This window comes from Myotis brandtii, unplaced genomic scaffold (genome assembly GCF_000412655.1).
Source record: "Myotis brandtii unplaced genomic scaffold, ASM41265v1 scaffold277, whole genome shotgun sequence".
Taxonomy (NCBI): Eukaryota; Metazoa; Chordata; class Mammalia; order Chiroptera; family Vespertilionidae; genus Myotis; species Myotis brandtii.
Window position 1 is genome coordinate 116,295 of NW_005360548.1, and position 25,653 is coordinate 141,947.

Below are 25,653 nucleotides of genomic sequence, written 5' to 3' on the forward strand. Positions count from 1 at the left end.
TTCATAAACCAAGAACAGAACAGAGGGGTGCAGCTCGGTCTCACAGGAGGCTCTCCAGGCTCAGCCTCTCCTCTCTTCCTCCCCAGTCCCTGCACCTGGTGGCCCCCATATGGAATTTGGGTACCAGCGGTATCCGTGGTCTGAGCAGTGCAGTGACCCCAGAGGGCAATCAGAGGAAGGGAAGGATGCTGCTCCAATTCCTGACTGACCGCTTCTATGATGTGGAGGCCTTGAGGGGGTACCTGTTCCAAAAGCAGGTGTCAAAGGTGCACAAGGAAAATCGGTGAGAACCCCTGGCCTGCAAGACCCTACTGCTCTGCCTCACTGGTCAGAATCCAGACCCTGCCCTTGCCACTCCTAGGTGGTCCTGTGGCTTCCAGTACTAGCCATGCCGACTTCTGTCTTCATCTATGGCTCATACCCTTTCCAAGGACTCCATGTAGGCAACTTGCTGCCCATCATCTCCTCTTGGTCTAGCTGGCTCCTCAGACCTAACGTGGTTAACAACAAACGCTTGATTTCCCCCTAAAAGGTCTGCTTACCTCCAAGCCTTCCCCGTCCCAGTAAACAGCACCACTGCCCACCCCATTGTTCAGGCCAAATTCTAAGGAGTCATCCCTGATTCCTCTGTTTCTCTGCCCTCTACGTCCAGTTGGTCAATAAAATACTAGAATATCTCAAATTTGGCCAGTTCTCACCTCCTTCACTGTTTGTAGCCAGAGCAGAGACTCTTCATTTTATGGTTGGATTACTGCAGTAATCTAGCTGGTCACTGTTTGCCCCTACAGTCTATTTATAGGTTACAAAGCAGCCAAAGGACTTTTTAGAAAGTAAAATAGAGAACCTTACCATTTTGCTTGAAACCCTGAAATGGTTTCCAATTGCAACTAGAATGAAAGCCAAACTCGAAAGCCCAAAACCTGGTACCTACTGAGCTTTGAGACGCCTACCAGGGACTCTCCTCACCCCTGCAACATGGTGTCTTTATTGCTGTTTGTTCAACTGTCCTAATTTGAGCTGCTGGGCCTTGCACTAGCTGTTCCCTTGGCCTGGCAGCCTCATGCCTTGACCTCTGCATTCCTTCCTGCCGCTCAGATCTCTGCACAAGTTTCACCACCTCCAAGAAGCATTTATCAGCCAAACTACATTAGCCTTCTCCATCCCCACCCCTGACCCAAGCCACTCCTAGTCAGTCCCTGTGTTCTACTTTCCTCCTGGAATTGATACTGCCTGCAACTCGCTCTCCTGGTTTATTACTGTTTCTCCCTGTAAATTAACTTCAGAAGGGCAGGGACAGTTATCTGCCTTGGTCACCACTGCCCCCCTGTGCCCAGCATTTAATAGGCACTCAGTAAATATTTGCAGCCTGACTCTGTGTGCCCGTCAGTCCTGATACTGTGGACTCTGACCGTGTCAGCAGCACGGGCATGGTGAGGGGTGCAGTGCTCCCAGGCCTCACCCTCAGCTACTGTTCTCTCGGCAGATCCTCCACCGGCATCAAGAAACAATACGGCCCATACATCGCAGGAGCCTATTTTGTCCTGAAGCAGGGAGGAGCAGTCAAGTATGACAGCAAAGGTGTCAAAACGGGGGTGGGGGAGGCCAACGATGGGCTCCTTAAGCCTCAGGCTCTTCAGTCAGGCAGGCTTCCCCGTGAGTCCCCCAGCCTCTGCTCCCTACTGGCTGGGGCTTGGGGCTTGGTCCCAAGCTTCCGTTTTGTCATCTGTAACATGGAATGGTAGTTGTAGCTAACCTATAAACACATTTTGCAATGTAAATGCATGGCACATGTGTTCAATAAACACTAGTTTCTTTTCTCTCCTCTTCCCTCTTCCTCCTCTAACCTTTGGGAGATTCCCCCCCCCCCCTTTTTTTTTTTTTTTTCCTAATATATTTTATTGATTTTTTACAGAGAGGAAGGGAGAGGGATAGAGTTAGAAACATCAATGAGAGAGAAACATCAATCAGCTGCCTCCTGCACACTCCCTACTGGGGATGTGCCCGCAACCAAGGTACATGCCCTTGACCGGAATCAAACCTGGGACCCTTCAGTCCCCAGGCCGACGCTCTATCCACTGAGCCAAACCGGTTAGGGTCCTTTTCTTTTCTTCTTGCTTGAAAAGCAAAACTCATGTAGACTTTATCTACTTCTCATCGTTCTAATTAAAATTTTTACTTGGTTTGTGCATTTCCCCCAGCACCTTCCTTAGAAATGGTTTACGTATCTGAAAATGTCTCAACTTTTGCCCATCTAGAAAGGTTCTTACATCGTAGCTCTTTTATGTTATCAGTAATGTCTCCAGCCCTCAGCTTCTTGGTACATAAAACTGGCCAAACATTCTATATTTGATAGTATCATCATGGGATCCAGTGAGACCAGGCGTGTATACCCCTTAGAACAAGAGCAGACACAGTACCGTCATTGTATTATACGGGCTGGGTAATGGTCTCAGGAGGCTGGAGGCTTCAGGATAAGTGGGGTACCCACCTGGAACCTCCTTTCCAGATTCCAGGGCAAAGAGTGGATTCGGTCCACTGAGCATGGCTACTCCCCTCTCCAGTTGTTGAGTTTCCAGGCGGTTCCTATAGAGGCGGTGGATGCCAGTGACTGTGCCATCAACTACGAAGGCCTGGACAACCTCTGTGAGTGGGGTGGGTGGGGTAGAGATGGGCGGGGCTCTGCATTTTCCCTTTCATGGTGGGCTCCAGAGGGGTTCTCAGTGCCATCTGCCCTCTCCCTCCTGCAGTGGCCCTGAAGGAGCTGCAATCCCTGTTGCTGCAGCGCTGTCCCCATGTGGATGACTGGTGTCTCAGCCGCCTCCACCAGCTGGCCAATTCATTGCAGGAGCTCTCGCTGGCTGGTTGCCCCCGAATCTCCGAAAGGGGCCTCGCCTGCCTCCACCACCTCCAGTAAGACCTCAGCTCAGCTGACCCCCCCCAACCCCCCCTCCCCCAAGCCAGGACAGGGGCTCCCACCCAGCTCACATATGGGAAAGTGGGGAGGGAGCAGTGTCAGGCAGTTCCCTGTCTCCCTGCCTCCATGACAAACCTAGTGTCTGTGGTGGGTAAGCACAGATGAGCAGTGGCAGTGAGTCTCTGGAGGGAATTAAAGGATTCCCTAGTTTTTCTTTTGGTTTTAATGAAAACTCCATGACATTTACACTGTTGTAGAACCATAGGAGCCAGAGGTGTCTATTTGTAATTAACACAGTGGATTCGTGGACTTGGGCATTCTTTAGACAGTTAAAGATGTTTATTTTAAGAAGCTAGGGGTTGAATGGGGGCCATTGCACCCCCTCCATACACTCTCTCACAGATGCTGTCCTTATGCGGGCCTTCCCCCTTCTTGCTTCCTCAGGAACCTCCGCAGGCTGGACATCTCAGATCTCCCTGCTGTGTCCAACCCAGGCCTCACTCAGATCTTGGTGGAGGAGATGCTGCCCAGGTGTGAGGTTCTGGGGGCTGAGTGGGCCCAGGGCCTGAAGTTGGGGCCGGAAGAGCAGTCTCGGGACACAGCCAGCCCCATCCCTGCCTAGTCACAGCCCCCTCCCCATCCAGGTGGATCTCAGCCGGGCTGTGTTGAGTCTCTGACAGTTCTACTTCTGGCTTCCAGTTGGGCTCACTCATTGTGGGGGTTGGGGTGGGACGAGGGATGTGGCACTGGCAGGTCAGGGGGAAGGAGAGCATGTGGTCCCCACCTCATGGACTGGCTACACTCTGGACTGAAGATCACAGCTCCTGTCATCCTGTCAGGCAGCCCTTCCCACACACTTCTAGTTCTAGTAACTTCCTGCCTGGCCAGGCCTGGGGCAGGTAAGGACTCTCGGCTGCAAGTAGCCCCAGGGAGCTGCGTTCTCTCTTGTGGCCTCCTCTTTGCCCACTACTGTGTGGAGACTTCTCAAATTAACCTCATTTAGGTGTGCTGTTTCCTACCGCAACCCTACTGATATAGGGGGTGCTCCTGGCATTCCAAAGGGATGGTTGTTCCGTGTGGGACTAGTCAGCTCACCGCAGGGTACAGCATCCCTTGCCCACACTCACTAAATGCCAGTAGCATCCCAAGTCCTATGGTGTTCCGGCTTATTGACTGACTTAGCTGCAGATTCAACTTTTTATCTGCACTGTGAAAACTGAAATATTTTGCCTTTGCTAACTGGCGTAAGCCTTGTCAGTAGGAGGCGCTCGAGAGACTTTGCAGGAAGCAAGGCTTTTGCTTCCTGGTTCCTGTTCAGGTGTGCAGGCTCCTGCCTCGCTAGCTCTCTGGTGGCTTCTCCACTGGGGACGGGGAGGGGTGTGTGTGTCAGCAGCCTCCCCTGAAACCCCACCCTGCCTCACCTGGCAGTTTCCTAGAGGCATACTTTCACTGGGCTACCTCCTGTGAATGACTCCACCACACCCCAGAGGTGATTTCCAGTAAATTCCAAGGCACCTTACCAGTGAATCCTGCGTCACTTCAATTCGCTGTTGAAGTCAATAATTATATTAAATGTTCCCTGTTCAGATTACTGGGGTTTTTTTCCCCCTCTCCTGATTGGCTCCAAACTGGTACAGCACTGGCATGCAGAGTGTTCCAGGAGATAGGCTCACAGAGATGGACTGAAGTCCGTGGCACGCAGTCCCAGTCAGGCCATCACGGGTTTATTGTGATGAGGTGCAGCTGAAGCACGAGCCCCAGGAGCCCCTCTGGCTGCAACGCCTGACTGCTGTGGCAGTGATGACTATTCTAAAGATAGGCATTGGGCAGACTCTCTGCAGTGCCCTTGAGTGCCTACAGATAGACAAGGACGAGCTCGGGTCTGCCACCTCAGCTCAAACCACTCTCTGAGGACTGGAGCACTTCTGTGACAGCCCCCTAGTTAGTTCTCGTAGCCACAGGGCTGATAGTACTGGAGAATACGACACAGCATTTAAGTCTGCAGGTTGATGATGGTTGAATTCCAGTCTCCTCATGTGAAAGTGAGGGTGCTGACTGGTAAACAGTGAGATCTTGAAATTTCGAATGCGGTTGTCTGGTTGGACCAGAAGAAACACGATCTTGAAACCCCACCTCACTCTGAGCCTCCTTCGCAGCATCTGAGGAGACCACCAGTCTTCCTGTGCTTGAAACCCCCGGGATGTAATGGGGAAGAAGCCTTGAGAGTGTCCCTTCTCAAGAGTCATCACAAGCACCCTGCTGTCACTATACCCATAAATACCCGGGGCCAAATCTCAGCAAGCCCCAGGGGCCAGGTGCTCACTATGACCCAGGAGCAACAGCTTATACACTAAAGTACTTGTACAGTCAGAACCTGGGGGACCCAGGCAGGAATGGATTCTAAGGGTGTAACAGTGAGGGTGGGCAAGTCACTGGTACAAGGGTACTTACTAGAGATTCTGAATTTAGTGGGTTAGCTTGTGCAGCTGGGGGTGGTTCTAACAGCTGTCTTGGTTGGGTGACTTGGACTTGGATTCAACACTGGCCCACAGTTAATGAGGCAAAGAAGTCAGAAGGGATCCAAAGGCTTGGGGAGGCAGGGATGTTGGGTTGATCATGGCTGACCTGCACTTCTACCTGCCGGCCTCCACCACCCCCCTCCCCAGCTCTGTTCCATAGAAGGCACCTCTTGACACTCAACTTTCCCCGTTCCCATTGCTGTGCTTTCCCTCCTGATTGGACCCAGATTGAAGCACAAAGCAATAAAAACTGTACTCTCCGAGATTTCCAAAAACACTCCCAGAAGGGATAGTGTCTCCCCTGTGGAGAACCTCTGCACCCCCTGGGAGTAGCTAGCTGAGCCAGGAGAGCTCAGGGGGCTTGGACCCCTCTCTCCAAGCCCTGGGGGAGGGCTTTAGACCCCCACCAGGGGTGCTGAGGCCCCTGACCCCAGCCCCTGGTTGTCATTTCCCACTCTAGCTTTTATTCCATTAATATTCCCCACTTCCTCCAGCTGATCCCATGGGCTCCATTATTCAAACTTAGGGGGAGGAAATCAGCACTGGACAGATAATCCACTGCTGTGGCTAACAGACAGGGTCCCTGAGACAGTCCTCCCAAACCCCAAGTGGAGGGAAGGGGGTCAGGCCAGGCTTAGTCCCAACCCGGGTTCCAGGAGGTCTGGGATGAGGAGGCCCCACCTGCTACCCTCCCCAGACAGCTGCTGCAGCCCCAACAGCAGAATCCTCGGGAGGGCATCCGGTGTAAACAGGCAGGCAACCCCTCCTGTCCCTGGGGGCCGGATATGAGTGTTCTCATGTCCCTGTGCAGCTATGGGCAGGACTGGAGTGGGGGCCGGGTAGGAATAGGTTCCCACCCTGCTAGTCAGGCAGCCAGGCTCCAAAGAGGATGAAGGTGCAGGGTTGGCTCAGCTTGAAGGCTTCCTGTGCCCCCCACCCTCTAATGCCCTCTAGCTTGGCTCCACCTGCAGCTGCCCCTTCTCCTTCCATCTGGTTCTCTCCTGCTCCTCCCCGGCTCCCTTCTCAGCCTCTCCCTGGGCGTGGCTCTGTTTGCAGACTCCCTCCTCTGATTCCATTTGCGTCCCTCTACCTGCCTCTAAATCTTCCCCTTTACCCTCCCCCCTCAGGGGCTTCCTGGCCACCCCTTATCTCTGGCTCACTGTCTCCATTTCTCTCATCCTCACACACCTCTCTCCCCTCTCCCCTCTCTTCTCTCCTGTCTCCCCTCTCCCCTCTCTTCTCTCCTCTCTCCCCTCTCCCCTCTCCCTCTCTCTTTCTCTCTCTCCGGTGCTCTCCTCTTTGCATTCTTGAGTCTCTATCTCCTGTCTCTTCTCCCTGCCTCCTCATGAGGTCTCCCTAGCTGTCTGTCCTCACCATCCCCCTTCCCCATTCCACCCGGACTCTGGGCAGCAACGCCACCCCCATCTCTAGCAGGCTGACCCTTTCCCTCTCAGCACATTCTCTGCCACCTCCTCCTTCCACCAATCATTAGCCCCTCGCCTCCAGTTTTGCAACTTTGGGACTGTGCCTGTCTCTGGGCCATTCCAACACCACCCAGCCCAGGTTCAGGCCTAGCTCTGTCTCACCCTCGCTCAGATTCTCCCAGGCCCCTGGTTCTCCTTTCCCAGGCCTCATCAGGTGCTCCAATCTCTGCAGCAATCCCCTCTGCTTCACCAAAAACCAGCCCCAACAAGCCAGAGTCCTGCCCTCCCCCTCTCCCCAGCCTCCCTCAGCCCCGCCCCGGCCCCTCCCAGCCCTTGGGGCCCTCCTAGCAGCCTGCTCCCCTCCCGCCCCACCCCTCTGGTTGGGCTGGGCTGGGCTGGGCTGGGCTGAAGAACAATGACACACGTAGAAAGAAGACTCAGCCCCTGCAGGACCTGGGCAAAAGGGAGGGAGCTGGGAGGGCCTGACCAGAGGCCCGGGGTGCCGGAGCTGGACCCAGAGGTAAAGAGGGCTCCCCAGTCCCTGGGGTGGGGGCAGTTGGAGCGAGGGAGTTTGGATTTCTGTGACGCTGGAAGGAGCTGACCCCAGGGATCCTGATTCCTGGAGAGGGGGATGAATAGGGGAATGGAACAAGCTGTGGAAGGGATTGAGCTGAGAGGGGAAAGAGTGGGTGTTGGAATGGGATTGGAGCAGTGATTCCAGGTTCAGGAATAGGGGCTGGTTTAGGGTCTGGGACTAAGGCCATTACTGGGTTGGTGGGAACTATGAAGGCTCATCCTGCACTCCAAAGGCCTCTGTGGCTCCTTTGCAGCTCCCACCGCGGCCATCCCTTCCCCGGGCTGGGTCATGCGCTGCCCCAAGTGCCTTCTCTGCCTGTCAGCACTGCTCACGCTCCTGGGCCTCAAAGTGTACATCGAGTGGACATCGGAGTCTCGGCTGAGCAAGGTCTATCTGGGACCCCAGGGCACCCTGCCAGGCCCCTCGCCAGCTAGTCCCGAGCCCACCCTGCCAGCTAACCTCTCGGCCCGTCTGGGCCAAACTGGCCCACTGCCCTTGGCTTACTGGAACCAGCAGCAGTGGCGGCTGGGGGCCCTGCCCAGTGGGAACAGCACTGAGGAGGGAGACTGCCGGGCTTGGGGGGCTGCCGCGGCTGCTGAAATCCCCGATTTCACCTCCTACCCTGAGGACCTCCGCCGCTTCTTGCTGTCAGCAGCCTGCCGGAGCTTCCCTCAGTGGCTGCCTGGAGGTGGCCGTGGCCAAGTGCCCAGCTGTGGGGAAACCAATATCCCCTACCTGCTGCTGGCTGTCAAGTCGGAACCAGGGCGATTTGCTGAACGACAGGCCGTGAGGGAGACCTGGGGTGGTCCCGCTCCTGGAATCCGCCTGCTCTTCCTGCTGGGGTCTCCAGTAGGTGAGGGGGGTCCTGACCTAGGCCCTCTGGTGGCCTGGGAGAGCCACCGCTACAGTGATCTGCTGCTCTGGGACTTCCTGGACGTTCCCTTCAATGAGACACTCAAGGACCTGCTGCTACTGTCCTGGCTGGGCCACCACTGCGCTGGTGTGAGCTTCATCTTGCAAGCTCAGGATGATGCCTTTGTGCACACTCCTGCCCTGCTGGACTACCTGCGGGCCCTGCCACCCAGCTGGGCCCGAGGCCTCTACCTGGGTGAGGTCTTTTCCCAGGCCAAGCCCCTCCGGAAGCCTGGAGGACCTTTCTACGTGCCCATGTCCTTCTTTGAAGGTGACTACCCGGCCTATGCCAGTGGGGGTGGCTACATCATCGCTGGGCGCCTGGCACCCTGGCTGTTGCAGGCAGCAGCCCGTGTGGCACCGTTCCCCTTCAACGATGTCTACATTGGCCTGTGCTTCCGTGCTCTTGGCCTAGCGCCCAGGGCCCACATAGGCTTCCTCACAGCCTGGCCAGCGGACCGCAGGGCTGACCCCTGCGTTCTCCGTGACCTGCTGCTGGTGCGACCCATCAGACCCCAGGAGAGCCTTTGGCTCTGGAAACACCTGCAGGACCCTCAGCTCCATTGCTGAGCCTCAGTGGGGTTGGGAGGGGAGGGCCAGCCTGGCCTGGGCCAGGGCCTCAGGGCCTGCCTCTTGCCTGCCCCTTGCTCGGCCTCTCTGTGAGGAGGTCCTAGAATCACGACTGCTTGAGCCCCTCCTGGGCTGGCCCAGGCTATGGGACCGGGCAGCAGGAGGCAGAGGACTGTTTCTGTCTACTTTTTGTTTTTGAAAAATATGAACGCCCCACTCTGAGGCTTAGAGTTGTCTTTGTGCCTATGGGGCCCTGGGAACTTTATAAGAGCAGAGCTCAGCCACCCATACCCTGCACACCCTGACCTTTACACTAGACACCCTCCCCACCCCTACTGGACAGGGCCAGCTCCAACAGCCTCCTGGTCACCTTGCTGGACACCAGGTTTGCCTCACTCCATGGGAGAGCAGGAGTCCAACTCTGGAACACCCCACCCTACCCTGTCTGCTGAAGCTGGCCCTCCACCTTGTGAAAGTTTCCAGGGAAGTAGATACCTCAACGGCCTTGGCCTTATCCATCTAACTCAGTGGTTCCCAACGTAGGGCACGTGCCCCACAGGGGGGCAATTTGATTTTTAAGGGGACAATTTGAGAATGAGTTATTAACAGTAAATGTTTTGCATCTTTATGGTTCTAGGAGCCTCATATACAGTATATAAGTACATATTGTGACATATTTATGCATTTCAGTTCTCTTGTTTTGAAACTTTGCTATTTTTTCATATCACTTCATATTATTTTTTTAATAATTTCTTAGTGATTTCTTCCTCAGTACTTGAATTGTCCTTTCATTCTTTTATTTTTCTCTTTTATGGATGCCATGTTCTTTGGGAGCTTGTTTAGACCAAGTTAATGGCCTTTTAGGCTTCCTCCACGTGAATAGGAGCTCACTTTTTGAATAGTAAGAATTATATGTCCCGGGGGGGGGGGGCATCAGGATTTTAGAGATGCTTAGGTGGGGCATGGACAAAAAAAGGTTGAGAACCACTGATCTAACTGAAGGGGCAGGGTCCCAAACCAGTCATGCAGGACTCCCACCTCCAAAACTCCAGGAAACAGAGACCAAAGGTGGCAGAGAACCAAATGTAGACAGTTTATTCACTGCCTGCTGATCACCCCTCACTTTGAGTAAGTGCTTGCCCCTAGCCCAGAGGGGCTTCCAGTCCTGGAGGCATCCCACCTAGCTCCTGGGAGAAGGCACTGCAACCACAAAGTGGGGGCTGAGAAGGCCCCCCAACAATATAATAGCCTAGAGGAGCTGGGATGGTGAGCAGAAGCCCCACCCTTACTATCTCAGTCCTGCCCTGGCCCCTTGGAGGGTGCTGGCTGGGGAAGAGGGTGGTGTCCTGCCAGCTGCCTCCACCCCTCAGCCTGGGACTGCCTCTCGGGATACCTGAGATGGGTGGGGTGGGGCGAGCAGGCCTCACTTCTCAAAGTGGTCCAGAGGATAGTGCTCGCCGTAGGTCTGGAGGTGACGGGCCAAGGACTCCTGCTGCTTGCGGAGCTGGGCAGGCATCTCCTGATACACATCCGAGAAGAGCAGACTGGGACTGGGCTTCAGCTTCCGCTCGGCCTGCTCGAAGGCCTCCATCACCTGGGGGACACGGGATGGTGGGCAGGTAACTGGCCTCCCACCCAGGGCCCTGCCTCCTACCTGTAGGACTTCAGTGAGGCATTAACCCCCCTGAGCCTTTGTGTTCCCATTGGGACAACGAAGACAATCATTATCACAGTGGTGATAGCTATCATCCCCATCAATGCCCCCAACCCCAGCATTTCCATCCTTCGCAGGACTAGGTACTGACCTAAGCCTATAAAATGGTTTCAGACTCAACAGCCCTAAGAAGCAGGCAGGTTAGAGATAAGGAAACCAAGGCTCAGAAAAGAGACTTGCCCGTGACAATGTAGTTAGGGACAGAGCTGGACACACTGCTGCCTGACGCCAGGGTCGGCCCTTACCTCTGGCTCCTGATGACCAGGGCCAGGGAGGACATGGGCTGGCCGTGGGTGGGACACTTACACCACATGCAGATTAAGTCATCCCATCCCCAACCTTCTGAAGCGGGTACCCAGGATCCCTCTTCAGAGATGAGAGAGCAGAGGGCAGACATTGTGCCAAGAACATGGCTGAGGTGCATGTGCCCAGGCAGCCTGGCTCCATAGGCCACATTTACAGGTGTCCCTGGGGTGATCCCTGAGTCTCCCAGTTCAATGTCCCCCAAATCCCAGCCTCCAACCTTCCAGGGTTCTCCATGATGCACCACCTCCAGACACCCCCTGGGACTTCAGTTTCCAACAGAGGGAGCCCCTCACCTTCTTGCGGGACTGCTTCCTCCAGGCCTTCTCCTGCTCGTCGTCCCACCAGCCACGGCTCTGCATGTAGTGCCTCAGCCGGGAGATGGGGTGGTCCTGCTTGTCCCAATAATTGACCTCGTCCACCGAGCGGTATGCCGAGCTGTCATCACTAGTGCTGTGGTGCCCAATCCTGCTCAAGGCAAGGAAGGGGATACAACTTGGGGTGATAGGGTCAGGCTTTAGAGACCCCAGTGATCGATATGGGGAAGATGGTAAAGATGGTGGCTGTCAAGGCTGATGGGAATGGGGGGAGGCAGGCACCTATAGGTCATGGCTTCAATGAGGAAGGGCTGGTTCTCTGCCACGGCCCGCCGCCGGGCCTCCTTGGTGGCATTATACACGGCGAACACGTCATTGCCATCCACCCGGATTGACAAGATGCCATACCCGGGGCCTCGAGCCGCTGTGGGAACAGAGAGAGGCAGCTCAAACCCCATGGCTCTGATGAGGACAATGAGCAGGCAAGGAAAGGGGAGGAGAGCCAACAGAGCAGCGCTCCATTCACTGTCTCCTGCGACCTCCCTGTGCCGACACCACAGGAAGGAACAGGAGGGGAGAGAGGAGATGACACAGGTCCATACCGATGCCATCGCCGCGGTACTGCTCAGAGGTGGGTGTGGAAATGGCATAGCCATTGTTCCGGCAGAAGAAGATGATGGGGCACTCAAGGGTGGCGGCGAAGTTGAAGCCGGCATGGGCATCCCCCTCACTGGCTGCCCCCTCACCGAAGTAACAGATAACAATCCTGTTGGCATTGGCCCGCTTGGCTGCGTAGGCTGCTCCCACCGCTGCAGGCAGTGAGAGGGTGGTAAGCAGGAGCAGAGCACCATGAATACTCATCGTCCTCACACGCACACGCACACGCATTCTCACCCTGAGGAATCTGTGTGGCCAGTGGAGAGGAGATGGTGACGAAGTGACGTTCCTTGCAGCCATAGTGGACGGGCATCTGGCGCCCCTTACCCAGGTCATTCACGTTGCCGTAGCACTGGTTCATGAACTGTTCCAGGGGGAAGTCCCGATACATCAGCACGCCTGCATGGGGAGGAGGCAGCAGTTAGTGGGGGAGGGGGGCCTAAGGGGGACCAACCCTGTGGGGGTCCCAGGGCAAGGCCCTTCCTGCCCAAACTTCCAATTTCCTATTTGTACAGTTAAGGGAGCTGAACAAGAGCAGGGGAGGCATACTGTCATGCTTAGGAGACCAGCAGGTGCAGGAACCAGGTGGGCAGGCCAGAAAACACCAGGCCTGGCCCTGGCTGGTTTGACGCAGTGGTTAGAGGTTCTGCCCTCAGACTCAAGGGTCAAGGGTTCGGTTCCCGATCAAGGGCATGTACCTCGGTTGCAGGTTCCATCCCGGCAACCAGTCAATGTGCCTCTCTCACATCAATGTCTCTCTTCTCCCACACCCCCTTCTTTCACTCTCTCTTAAAAATAATAAATAAATAAAATCAATGGAAAAAATATCCTCCGGTAAAGATTTTAATGAAAAAAAAATTTTTTTTTAAAGAAAGCACAGGCCTATCTCAAGAAGGAAGCCACTGTTCAGACCAACTGATTGCTACCCAGGGAGGCTAAATCATCCAGTTTTTCAAAAGACAAAGACATCCAGCTTGCTTTTTTTTTTTTTTTTTAAATGAGAAAGTACCTAATTTCTTTAAACAAATCTCTGGTGGATGCCTACCTACCATCAAAGAGAGCCGACCACAAGGCTCTGACAGGGAACTGTGGTGCCCACCTCACCTGGCTGGTGAGGGGTTCCCTGAGGCAGCACAATCCAGGCACTGTTGTTCTGAGTACCCTTGTTCTCCCCACTCCACAGCGGGGAGATTGAGAGAGTCAAGGATGGGCACAGAGTCCACCTCACCTTACCTCAGCAGCTTCCCAGAAGCAGGACCTTGTGTTGACTGTGGTGCCAGGGCCCAAACAGTCCTGTGTGGAGTGCCCAGCTGCCACCACGAGTCCAGGACCCTCACTTGGCCCTGCCTGGAGACCCCAACAGCAAAAATAGGCAGGAAGCACTCTGCAAACCCGGCTTGCAGCCCAGTTTCTGGGGAAATCTTCCTTGCTAACAATGCTGAACCACGGACTATCACAGGGTGTCTGTCCTCTTACAGCATGTGGGGTTGGGGGTCAGGTGCAGCGGAGAGGGGAGTAGACAGTCCAAGAGTAGACCAGAACACCCTACTGGTCGAGGGAGGGCTCTGCACAGCCAGCCTGGCCAAGTCCTGCCTCCCTCCTGAAAAGCTATCCCAGGGTGAGAGGCCCCAGCCAGTCACAATATCACTCCACACTGAGTGCTTACCCCAGGCCAAGCCCTGAACTAACGGCTTTGCGTCATCTCTCCCACGAACGCCCTCAACAACCATATTGAAAGAAAGGGTTCACCATCTCCCATTATACATGAGAAAACCAAGGAGCAGTTGAGCAACTTGCCCTCGGTCATGAAGTACTTATGAGGAAGGCTCAGATTTGTCTCCCTGGAAGCCCCAGAGGGGAGGCTCTCTGGCAAGGCCCCCACACCAACAACCAGTCTGGAACCACCCCTTTGGCTCCCCAGGCTAATTCCTTCACCCCCATCACTCTTTTATGCACATTGATTTTCTTCAGTCCTAGCCTTTGATGCTTCCTTCCCTGCACTTGTTCACTTAGAAGTCAGCCAGCTCCCTGGCTGGGACCTGCCAGGCCTTCCCATCTGCTTCTGCTCCCTGAAGGCTGCAGCACATGGAGGGAGGCCAGCAGAGCTCGCACGGTGTGGACAAGGGCCCACACCTGCAGCTAGGCCTGCCCTTACTGCATGTTCCCAGCAACCCCCAGTGCAGGGGTTACAATACCATCATCATCTTGATTTTGGAGATGAGAAAACTGACACTCAGAGAAGGGAAGTGATCTGACAACTGGTAGCCATGGACCAATTAGGAGCACAGCTTTTAACCACAACAGTGCCGGGCTTACACAGAGGGGAAGCCCACCCCCTCTAAACTCCTGTACCTGGCTTGGCTCTCTCTTGCTTGAAAAGCTCTTCCTCCAGTTCCTTGGACCTCCCTGACATCTTGCCGCTCCTCGAAGAGCACACGGAGTAACTAATGTGGGCTGCGCCTTCACGCCAGGAGGGACTGGGCCTGACCTGCCTCGATGGGGACCGCAGACCCAGGCCTCTGGCATGTGTTCCACAGGGCAGGGCCATGGGCGGACGTACCTGCCTCCCGGTACTGGCCAAACACCAGGTCAGTGTTGTCCAGGGCTGCTGCACTCCCCACGTGTGTCCCTTCCTCACCATAGTTGGTCATGTAGAAGGAGATCCGGCCCTGGGGGTAGAAGGGGGTCCAGAGGCCCGGGCTCAGTTATGCTAGGCAACCACAGAGAATCATCCAAATCCTGACTATCTGATGACTCGGTTGATCAACTTCCTAAAGGCCATTCTGGGCCAGGCCTCAGTTTCACCCTTCATGGAGGAACTGCAAGACTGGTTAGAGCCAGAGTGAGGGAGCTGTGTGATGGAAGCTATAAGGACATACCCACCCCACCAGGGAGGGGCACCAGGGAGCAATGCCTAAGCTGAGTGAAGGTAGGAGTGGGTGGAAGTTTCCAGGCAGAGAGAACAATAAAGGCCAGGAGACTGGAAGGGCTGGGACATGAAGTGGGAAAAGTGGAGAAGGATGTAGCTGGAGATAGAAGCAGAACCCAGGTAGTCCAGAGAATGACACATCTGGACTTTACCCGGAGAATGGTGGTAACCTGCTCATGGTTCTCTTTGAGAAAGGTGTCTCAGGCTACTATGTGGGAAATGGATGGAGGAAACAGGACTGAGTGCAGCAAGCTATGCAGAAGGGCCAGTGGCCTGGCCTGTTAGTGCCGAGAAGCAGGGAGAGGAATGGATGGTTGACAGTCTTAAAAAGCAGTCTCGCCCTAGCCAGCTTGGCTCAGTGGACAAAGCATTGGCCTGCGGACTGAGGGGTCCCAGGTTCGATTCCAGCCAGGGTCACATGCCTGGGTTGCGGGTTCGATCCCCAGTAGGGGGCATGCAGAAGGTAGCCAATCAATGATCCTCTCTCATCATTGATGTTTCTATCTCTCTCCCTTTCTCCCTTCATCTCTGAATTTAATAAAGAAATTTTAAAAAAAAGCAGTCTCCATGCTCAATTTGACAGCACATATAATAAAACTGAAATGATACCAAGATTAGCATGGCCCCTATGCAAAGGTAACATGCAAATTCGTGAAGCGTTCCATATTTTTTATTTACAATAATCATGACATGGAAGCAACCCAAGTACCTATCAATAGACAAGTGCATAAAGAAGATGTGGTACATATATACAATGGAATGTTACGTGGCCATAAAAAAAAAAAAGAATGAAATCTTACCATTTCCAAGAACAGAGACCTAGAGAGTATTATGTTAAGTGAAATAAGTTAGTCAGAGAAATATAAATACCATATGATTTCAATTACATGTGGAATCTAAAGAACAAAATAAACAAAACACAAACAGCCCTGGCCGGGTAGCTCAATTGGTTAGAGCATCGTCCCAATACTCCAAAGTTGTGGGTTTGATCGCTGGTCAGGGCACATACAGAAGCAACCAATGAATGCATAAATAAGTGGAACAACACATCAATATGGCTCTCTCTAAAACTCAAACGATAAAGTTTTTTTTTAAAAAAGAAGTACAGCCCTGACAGGTTTGGCTCAGTGGATAGAGCGTCGGCCTACAGATTGAAGGGTCCTGAGTTCGATTCCAGTCAATGGCATGTATCTTGGTTGCAGGCACATCCCCAGTAGGGGGTGTGCAGGAGGCAGCTGATCGATGTTTCTCTCTCATCGATGTTTCTAACTCTCTCTCCCTCTCCCTTCCTCTCTGTAAAAAATCAATAAAATATATATTAATTAAAAAAAGAAGTACAAATCGTAGTTATAAAATAGTCATGGGAATGTCAAGTACAGCATAGGGAATAGAGTCAATAATACTGTAATAACTATGTATGGTGCCGGGTGGGTACTTGAATTATTGGGGGGATCACTTTGTAAATTATATAATTGTCTAACTAGTATGCTGTACACCTGAAACTAGTATAAAATAATAATGAATAAAAATAAATTTAAAAAATAATACTGAATGTCAACTGTAATTGAAAAATAAAAATTTTTAAAAATTACATTAGCCCACCCAGCTGGTGCAGCTCAGTGGTTGAGTGTTAACCCATGAACCATGAGGTCCCAGGTTTGATTCTGGGTCAGGACACATGCCCTGGTTGCCAACTCAATCCCCAGTAGGGGGTATACGGGAGGCAACCAATCAATGTGTCTCATATCGATGTCTGTCTCTCTCTCTCTCTCTCTCTCTCTCTCTCTCTCTCTTTTCTCCTTTCCCTCACTCCCTCACTTCTACTCTTTCTAAAAGTCAATGGAAAAATATCCTCGGGTTAGGATTAACCAAAATAATAATAAATTTAATTTTTTAAAAAAGCAGTCTATGGCAGACCCCCCTTGCTGGTTATACTGGTGCCCAACCCCAGAGCCTGGAAAAGCCAAATGATAGGTTCCCAGCCTCCCTCGCAGCCAGAGGTGGCCATAGGACACAGCGCTAGCCAGATATTTAAGTGGAAGTCTGCTTTTGTTTTCTTTTTCTTCCTGCCTGGCACACAGCCCTGAAGCCTGGACCAGAGGCAGCCATCTTGGAATATGAGGCAACAAGCATCGATGAAAGGCAACTCATCCAGCGGAGTGGATTTCTAACTAAATGCCTAGGGACAGAGAAAGTGATAGCAAGGGGGAGGAAGGAGTGAGAAATTAAATGCAGGCCTCCAGTTTGGGCAAATGGGTGGATGGTGGGGCACCCTTCACTGAGAACTGGCCTAAGGGGGGGAGGGAAGCAGGTCTGGGAGGAAGATGCAGAGGCCAAGTCGGGACAGGCTGAATTTGGTGTGGGAATCAGGGCAAGAAGCCAAGTAATCTGGGGCTAAGAGGAGAGGTCTGATTGGAGATCTGGGAAGCCCCTGGCATAAAGATAGACATGAGCTCCCTAGAACTACATGTAAAGTGAAACAGAGAGAGCCCGTGCTGGCACCTGCAGGATACCCTCTGCATAGTCCTCATGTGTTCTGCAGGCCTGGCTTTCTGTCATGGTGGGTGAACCAGGTGAATAATGCTTTCTTCTAGGTGGGGAGCCAATTAAAAGTTAATTGACCTCCCAGAGCCAAGTGAGTGGGTGGATGCCAGGTGCTGAGTGCCTGGCAGGGCTGTGAGATTGGTGAGGGGAGGGTCCCCTGAGGAAACAGGACCTGGGTTACTGGCAGAGGTCACTGGTTGCCACCCTGTATCCTACCCCTCTTCCTCTTTGTTAATAGAGATCTTATTCACCACAGGCAGCGACCGCACAGACTAAAACACTATATTTCTCATTCTCCCTTGTAGCTAGAAGTGACCAATGAAATGTGAGATATTATTAGGACTACCTGGAACGTCCTATATAGGTGGCTATGGGAGATACCTGGAAAGTGGCATGTCTGACCTTCCACCTTCCTTCCACCTGCCTGGAAAGAAATGTGATGGAGAGAACCCCAGCAGCCATCAGATTCATGAGGGGTCCTCAAGGCTAGAAGCTAACACTGGGTATCCAAAGACATTGTGGGGCCACCATACCAGCCCCGACCACCTGTTTCCAGATGTCTTTTATGCAAGAGGAAAAAAAACTATTAATCTGTTGACGCTACTGCTTTTATTTTTGTTAGGATTTTTTTTGAGGGGCGGTCGAGGACTGTTACTTGCAGGTGAAAGTAATCCTAGCTAACAGGATAAGCCTTGATGGATGAGTTAAGCTCATCGAGGGCTTCCTTGTCAGCCAATGGGCAAGGGGCCTTACATGATGGTTCTCATAGAATTCCTTCCCCAACCCTACAGGGCGGGTTCTCTTATTATCCCCATTTTTAAAATATATTAAAGAAACTGAGACAAAGACAAGAAACATCATCTGCCCAAAGCCACAGCTGTGACTGGACCCACATCTGTGGGATTACAAAGCCCCTGTTTGTGCAGCCAATGCAGGGGCAGGAAGGAACCCAGGCATGTGTGATGGTGGGAAGATGGCCTGGCCTGGCACTGAGGCTATGGAGAGGCCACGGCCACAGTGGAATAACAGACAGAATGGACAGGAAGGGCCAGACGTGATCCTGTGGACATGGGTGCCACAGGAAGTTTCTGGGCAGTGTGGAGACACTACCCTAACTCAGAGAGCCATACGGAGTATTCCTGAGAGCAAGAATCTGGGAGTAGGCTGCCTGTCTGATCTGCTCAGTCCTGTCTTTTAGGCCAGTGAGCCTCATACTTTAGATCACAGCAGAGTCACCTGAGGCTTGATGGAAATGCAAATTTCTATCATGGGTGGTGACATCTGAGGACCTGCCTGCTCAATATTCTTCCCCCTTTTCTACCAGGAACCCCGGCACTCATGCTCTCGGTCTACTCCTCTATTCCCTTGGTTCCTGGGATGGCCCCAGCCTGGCCTATCACAGGAGCTGGTTCAGGGAGGTGTCTGTGACCAAAGCCTGGCCAATGAGCATCAGTCTAGGCCAGGGGTGGGCAAACTTTTTGACTCGAGGGCCACAATGGGTTCTTAAACTGGACCGGAGGGCCGGAACAAAAGCATGGATGGAGTGTTTGTGTGAACTAATATAAATTCAAAGTAAACATCATTACATAAAAGGGTTCGTTTTTTTTTTTTTTTAGTTTTATTCATTCCAAACGGGCCGGATCCGGCCCGGCCGGAACAAAAGCATGGATGGAGTGTTTGTGTGAACTAATATAAATTCAAAGTAAACATCATTACATAAAAGGGTACGGTCTTTTCTTTTTTTAGTTTTATTCATTTCAAACGGGCCGTAGTTTGCCCACGGCTGGTCTAGGCCTTCTGCTGCTAAAACATTAGGGACTACTTTCTTTCCACCACTAAGGAGCAGGTTTAATTATCATGAGGCTGGTAAGATCATGACAAATAGCTAATATTGATCATGGGCTGACTAAATGCCAAGTTCACTGTTCCTAAGACCATTCATTACATATGCCACCATCAACCCTCATGGCAACCCCATGCAGACCAGAAAACTGATGCATTGAGAGGTTAAGCAGCTTTCCCAGGGAAGCAAAACCAGAAAAGTAACAGATGAGCACTTCAATCACACCATGAACCCTTTCTCCACCACCTCTCCATGAGCCTGGAGCCAGAGACCACCACTGTTCGAGAATGAAGGAAGCCAAGGCAAAAGAGAGGAGAAAAGACACTCAGAGAAACAGGTCTGATGACATCTTTCAAGCCCCCAGACCCAGCTGTGCCCTCTGGACTTTAGTTAATTGAGTCAATATTTCCCTCTTTGACTGGATCTCTGCCCACTGAGGATCACAGCATGTTTGGTATGGGAACTCCGGGGAGCACCAAGGGTCACCGTTTCTCAGGACTTTGTGTTCCCGAAAAGGGCCCTCACATCTCCTACCTTCCCTCTCCCTGCAAGGTTAAGTCCCCAATCTGGAGCACATTAGGTGTTTTCAGTGATCTGGTCCATCCTTCTGCCCCTGGGCATGGCCCTTCCCACATTCTCCCTCCAGAGCCCCAAAAGAACCCCAAGAACTCTAAGGACCGCAAGACAAAGGATCTCCATTCCACTCTCTCCTCCTTGGGAACTGTCTTTTGGCCCACACACAAGTAGGAGGACCTCAGGTAATTCCAAGCTCTCCCCATCCCCAGTCTGTCCCCACCCACCTGCCGCTGGGACTCATAGAGGATGCGATCCATGGTGTTCAGCAGCGTCATGCTCTTATAGAACTTGAGCACCTTCTCCTGCGGCAGCTGCAGATAGAGGCACAGAGATATGTGGGGCCAGTGGGACCAAAGAGGACATGGGCAAAGGGCCTGGGCATGGGAAGCAGGGGGTGGGGGAGAAGGCCTCTTACCTGGGGATCCTCACTGGGGTTGATGATCTGGCCCTGACGATCCATGACACGGTAGATGGGGATCCCAGAGATGACATTGGGTTGCATGAATTCCAGCTTGTCTATGAACTCTGCTGAGGCCCCTGGGAACTGGGGCTTGTCATCCAGGGATGAGAAGTGCTGTTCCTGCTGCCTCTGTGGATGCTGGGGAGGGAAGCGGAGAACACCTGAGTCAGGAGCAGCACCCAGGTTCCACTGGCTCAACTCCATGGGGACAGTCAGTATGGCCTCATGGATAAGTCACCGTGGCTCAGGTGGACTCTGGGGCCTGACACATAGGGTGTGAATTCCAGCTCCACCACTCTCCCATTGCATAACCTTGGGCAAGTTACCAGAGTGTCTTTGTGTCTTAGTTCCTCATCCAATTGGGGTGAAAATAACTATCCCACGGGGTTTTTGTAAAGATTAAATAACTCAATAAAATGACAGGCAGTTCAAGAACTGGCAGCTATTATTATTATTATCAGAGGCCCAAACTCTTCACCCCCGGCAATCAAGACCTCCCCAGTCAGGCCACAGAGGACCGCCTCCCTCTTTCAATCACCCACAGCTACCACAGGCACAGACATCCCTGCAGGGTGCCCTCAAGTCAGCCAGATAAGTTCTTTACTGACATCTGTATCCACCAGGGAGGCCACCCAAAATAGAGCTAAATCTGTGAGTTTTTAAGAGTCAGCCTGCCTGAGTTCAAATTCCTTGTTGGGTGACCATAGAAAAGTGACTTCCCCTTTTCCAAGTCTGTCCTTTCTCATCTGTAAAATGGAGAACAAGAACACCTTATGGAATGTTATGAGGCTAGCCCTAGCTGGTTTGGCTCCAAGCATCGGCCAGGGGACTGAAGGGTCCAGGGTTCAATTCTGGTCAAGGGCATATGCCCAGGCTGTGGGCTTGATCCCCAGTAGGGGGTGTGCAGGAGGCAGCCAATCAATGATTCTCATCATTGATGTTTCTATGTCTCTCGCCCTCTCTCTTCTTCTCTGAAGTCAATAAAAATATATTTTTTTTTAAAAAGAAATGTTATGAGGCTAAAATGAGATCATGCATGTAAATGTTAGCAGAGCACTTATAAATCACACAGTAAATGCTCAAAAAAATGTTGACTATCATTTATACCACCATATCACTGCACTCATCTCTTTCCTATTTCTTCCCCCATATTTGGGCAAACTGCTCCACACACATCAGTGCCCTCTCCACACCAGGCCTAATCCCCCCATAAGCCCAGCCTGACTCACTCAACAAATATTTGAGCACCTGCTTCATTCCAAGCCCTGTGCTGGGTTCTGGGGACCCAGCATGGAAGACAGATGCTGAACAAGTACCGATGAGGGTGAGTCACATTCTCCTAGAAGCCATGAGCCTCCGCACAGCCTAGTGGAAAGAGGGGCAGGCTTCTCTGAGGAAGGGACACGAGAGCTGAGACCTGAAGGATATCTACGAGTCAGGGAAAGAGCATTCGATACCAGGGAAACAAAACATGCAAAAGGCAAAATGTGAGGAGTGGCGTGTCCCTGAGGAACCTGGAAGGAGCTCAGTGTGGCTGGGGAGCTCTGTGGGGAGCATCACACCTGCTGGGATCAGAGGACGCCTGGCTGGATAAGCCCGTGAGAAGTCTACATATGTCACAGGATATGAACCAATTCCATTTCTTAGCTCTTGAACTAACCTTGAACTGGTCTCAATATGGCAATAGCTCCCCTTGATTAAGCACTTGCTGGGTGCCAAGCTGAACTCTGCATGCACAATCTTAATACTGCCCTTGAGTAGATGAGAAAACTGTGGCTAAGGGAGATAAAATAACCTGCACTGGGCCACAGAGCTAAAACTAAATAAACAGGATTAGCTTCAAACCTGGGCAGGTCCAACATTCAGACCCCTAAACCCATGCTCCTAACCCAACTGCGACAGCTGGCTTTGTTTCCACATGTCTACATCTGTATTTCCCACTGGTCGCCAGATCCATCTTAGCTCAGAATGGTGGCTTTACTTCCAACAAGAGCTAAAGAAGAATAACTGGATCTGCCATGAGCTGGACCGCACACATTGGTGCTCAAGTGTGTTTCCCTTCCCTCTCTCCTTTAATTGCAGTGAAGAAGCCATCCAAGGTTCCAGAGGGGAGCATGAACATGTGTGCATTTATCTGTGATTATAGTTGTGAGGAAATAAAGGAAATTCCACTCCCAACAGCAGGGCAGGTCCAGGCTCGACATCACGGCAGACTTACCCTCTGCGTGCGAGGGAAGCAACTAAACTGCAGAACAAACTCTGCAGACTGTGCTTCCCCCTGAGCACTCACATGGCCGGACCTTTCCATCCACCTAGAGCAGCGGTTCTCAACATGTGGGTCACGACCCCTTTGGGGGTCGAAAGACCCTTCACAGGGGTCACCTAAGACCATTGGAAAACACATATATAATTACATATTGTTTTTGTGATTAATCACTATGCTTTAATTATGTTCAGTTTGTAACAATGAAAATACATCCTGCATATCAGATATTTTCATTACAATTCATAACAGTAGCAAAATTACAGTTATGAAGTAGCAACGAAAATAATTTTATGGTTGGGGGTCACCACAACATGAGGAACTGTATTAAAGGGCCGCGGCATTAGGAAGGTTGAGAACCACTGACCTAGAGGATCCTTTTGTGTTGTGTCTGTCCACACACATATAACAAGCTCTGGGAAGGCAGGGCTCATGTCCAGGTTGGTTACAGAAGCAGGCACTCAACAGGCAATTATTGAACAAACAGATGGATGAGTGGTTACATTCACTGGCACTGGAATCCCACTGGCCTGGGTTCGAATTTCTTAGCTCACTGTATGGCCCTCTGCTAGACACTGTATCTGTTTTAATTTCTCCCTCTGTAAGAGGTTGCAGAGGGCTGCTGTGAAAAGTCCCTAAGATAAGGCACACAAAGGGTTCAGTACAGGTATGGGACATACCATGTGCTCGAAAATTGGTAGACGCGCAAAAACCAAGTCTAGGAGGTTAGGAAATGGGAAAAGGGGAAATGACAGGAGGAAGACAGACAAAGAGGAGTTGGGGAGAAGGGCTGGCTACACCTCAAACTGGGCTGAGACGCCAGACCATTCCAGAGTAGGCCTGAGGTCCACGGGAGACAGATGGGACGAGGGCTGCAATCTGGGGAGGGGCTCTGAGAAGGTAGTCCAGAGGCAGAGGTCAGGACCATAGCACCTCAGGGTGTGAGGACAGCACTGGAGACTGGAGAGCTACTGCCAGGGCACTGTGGCACAGCCCGCACATTAGAGTTGAGCCTTGGCTATCCCCCTTCTCTGCGGCCATCTCAGGGTTACTGTGCTAATTCAATGAGCTCCTCGAAGGGCTCAACAGTGCCTGGTCCTGAAGAAATGCTCCATTATGGGAGGGAGTGGGTGGTAAATGCCTGCAGAGGAAGGATGGGACTCCACCCATTTCTTTTGTTTTTGGTCAGGGGGTGGGTTTGTCCTGGTGGCCAGGGAGTCACAATGGCAGAGGCTACACACATTTACACAAAGCCTTGAAGCCACATCCTCCCCCACCACACAGGAAACAGGGAAACCTGCTCTGGGTGGTCTGGTCTGCCCAGCACTCAGTGCTGGGGTGGCCCCTCATGGAGTCACTCCCTACAGCACCAAGGTTATGAGCAAGGACTTGAACAAACTGCTGTCCCCTGGCTATGTAACCAAAGCTCCCTGGGTCTCAGTTTCCTCGTATGTAAACAGCGGATGGTATGAGTACTTAGCCCAGCACCTGGCACATAATGAACCCAAGTAACCAAATCATGTATTTGACAATTGTTGTCAAACTGGTAGATACGGAATACTTGTTCCAAGTCAGGCCTGAACTGAGGGCTGGAGATGAAGGGAAAGGATGGATGACAGATACTTACTAGTAACACACAAGTTACAATCAAGAGGGGCGAACTAAGAGGAGACAGGATAGCTTAATGGTTAACACAGGGCAGGGTAGGAAGAGACACTAAAGCTAAACTGCCTGTGTTTGAATCCTGACTTTGTCCCTTTCCAGCTATGTCATCTTGGGCAGGAGACAGTCGCCCTGACCCTGTGTCCCCTTATGGAAAAAATAAGAATTGCTATTTCGCAGGCATGGTGGTGAGATGGGGATAAAGCCCTGCCATAGCTCGGGGGGAACCTCTTACTACCAGCATCAGATGGAGCATGACGAAAGCTTCCTAGAGAAACGGGGGGTGGGGTGTAAAGCTGAGGTCTGCTGGACAAGCAGGGGTGAGCCAGGTAAAGGCTGCAGAAAGAGCACTTCAGTCCCTGGGAACAACAATGGCTCTGAGGCAAGAGAAGAGAGCCTAGCACCCTGGCACGCTAGAGACCAGATTGGCTGCAACACATTAATAGCTAACTGTCACGGTGCTGGGCGCCACTCAATGCACTTTCTTTTTGCCCAGTGCTCACTGAACACGCACAGCAGCCAAGGAGGCAGGCACTATTATCACACCACAGTAAAGCAGAGGTGGTCCTGAGGCTCAGAGGGGTTAAGTGACTAGTCCAAGGCCACAGAGGTCATGAGTGGTGAAGGACCGTATTCCTACAAAGACCTCTGGGTAAAAGGGGCTCATCCAAAGAGGGGGGAAATGGCCAGCGGGGCTGAGGCCAGCTCTGTCACCCAGCTTCCCACCAGCCGACCTGGGCAAAGGCTGGTGATACAAGTAAAGACTGGACTAAGCAGGATATTGCAAGACCTAAACGAAAGCCCTAATACAAGTAAAGACTGGACTAAGCAGGATGTTGTAAGACCTAAATGAAAGCCCTAATACTCTCCTCTTGGCAGCCTGGTACTATGAAAAGAAACTGGGCTTTGGAGTCCAGAGCTCCAAGTTCAGACTTCACCTTTCTGCGTCTCAACTTTCTCACCTGTAATGAGAGAAAACTACCAATAGGTACCTTACAGTGTGGCTATAATCCTATCTAATAAAAGACAAAAAGGGTAATTAACCATACCTCTGCTACGCTTCCCATTGGCTAATCAGGGCGATATGCAAATTAACTGCCAACAAAGATGGCGGCCGGCAGCCACGCAGCTGAAGCGAGCAGGAGGCTTGCTTGCTCCAGTGATGGAGGAAGCCAAGGTTCCCGGCCTGACGCGGCCTGCTCTAAGCTCCGAAAGCAACAATGTTTCAATTATAGAAGCTAAACAAACCCCAGATACCTGCTTTCAGCTGGCCGGGGCCTCAGAGCTGGGAGCGCCAGTGACGGCAACATGTTTCAATTATAGAAGGTAAATAAATCTCAGAATAAAAATTAAAAAAAGAAAGAAAAAAAGGAGAGGCTGAGAGCTTCAGTCGCTGGCCAGCCTGAAAACAGCCCTCAGCCCCTCACCCAGACTGGCCAGGCACCCCAGTGGGGACCCCCACCCTGAAG

At 52.1% G+C, this 25,653-nt stretch overlaps 3 protein-coding genes across 6 annotated transcripts in view; 2 read left to right on the forward strand and 1 right to left on the reverse strand.

Annotated features, from left to right (window-relative positions):
• The window catches only part of ATP5SL (ATP5S-like), a 13,348-nt gene extending 8,915 nt beyond the window's left edge, over positions 1-4,433 (forward strand). For 2 of the 4 annotated variants that reach the window (XM_005868758.2, XM_005868759.2), the window contains exons 2-6: positions 87-283; positions 1,484-1,564; positions 2,507-2,643; positions 2,748-2,910; positions 3,359-4,433. In XM_005868758.2, coding sequence (XP_005868820.1) covers positions 87-283; positions 1,484-1,564; positions 2,507-2,643; positions 2,748-2,910; positions 3,359-3,536 — 756 coding nt within the window. In that variant the 3' untranslated portion in view covers positions 3,537-4,433. The remainder of the gene's footprint in view (positions 1-86; positions 284-1,483; positions 1,565-2,506; positions 2,644-2,747; positions 2,911-3,358) is intronic. The other 2 variants (XM_014541704.1, XM_005868760.2) reach the window with 1 other exon arrangement.
• A 2,772-nt stretch (positions 4,434-7,205) lies between these two features.
• On the forward strand, positions 7,206-9,138 carry B3GNT8 (UDP-GlcNAc:betaGal beta-1,3-N-acetylglucosaminyltransferase 8). The gene is made up of 2 exons (XM_005868762.2): positions 7,206-7,377; positions 7,688-9,138. The coding sequence occupies exon 2, from the start codon at positions 7,723-7,725 to the stop codon at positions 8,914-8,916; it is 1,194 nt and encodes a 397-aa protein (XP_005868824.1). The 5' UTR covers positions 7,206-7,377; positions 7,688-7,722; the 3' UTR covers positions 8,917-9,138.
• An 847-nt stretch (positions 9,139-9,985) lies between these two features.
• The window catches only part of BCKDHA (branched chain keto acid dehydrogenase E1, alpha polypeptide), a 21,166-nt gene continuing 5,498 nt past the window's right edge, over positions 9,986-25,653 (reverse strand). Inside the window, exons 2-9 of the mRNA XM_005868763.2 lie at positions 20,215-20,397; positions 20,024-20,110; positions 14,468-14,576; positions 12,145-12,306; positions 11,853-12,059; positions 11,533-11,674; positions 11,230-11,401; positions 9,986-10,510 (exon numbers count right to left, since the gene is read on the reverse strand). Coding sequence (XP_005868825.1) covers positions 10,340-10,510; positions 11,230-11,401; positions 11,533-11,674; positions 11,853-12,059; positions 12,145-12,306; positions 14,468-14,576; positions 20,024-20,110; positions 20,215-20,397 — 1,233 coding nt within the window. The 3' untranslated portion in view covers positions 9,986-10,339. The remainder of the gene's footprint in view (positions 10,511-11,229; positions 11,402-11,532; positions 11,675-11,852; positions 12,060-12,144; positions 12,307-14,467; positions 14,577-20,023; positions 20,111-20,214; positions 20,398-25,653) is intronic.

Coding starts and splice junctions, on each gene's coding strand:
- B3GNT8 (XM_005868762.2), top strand. CDS start 7,723: ATGCGCTGCCCCAAGTGCCTTCTCTGCCTGTCAGCACTGCTCACGCTC.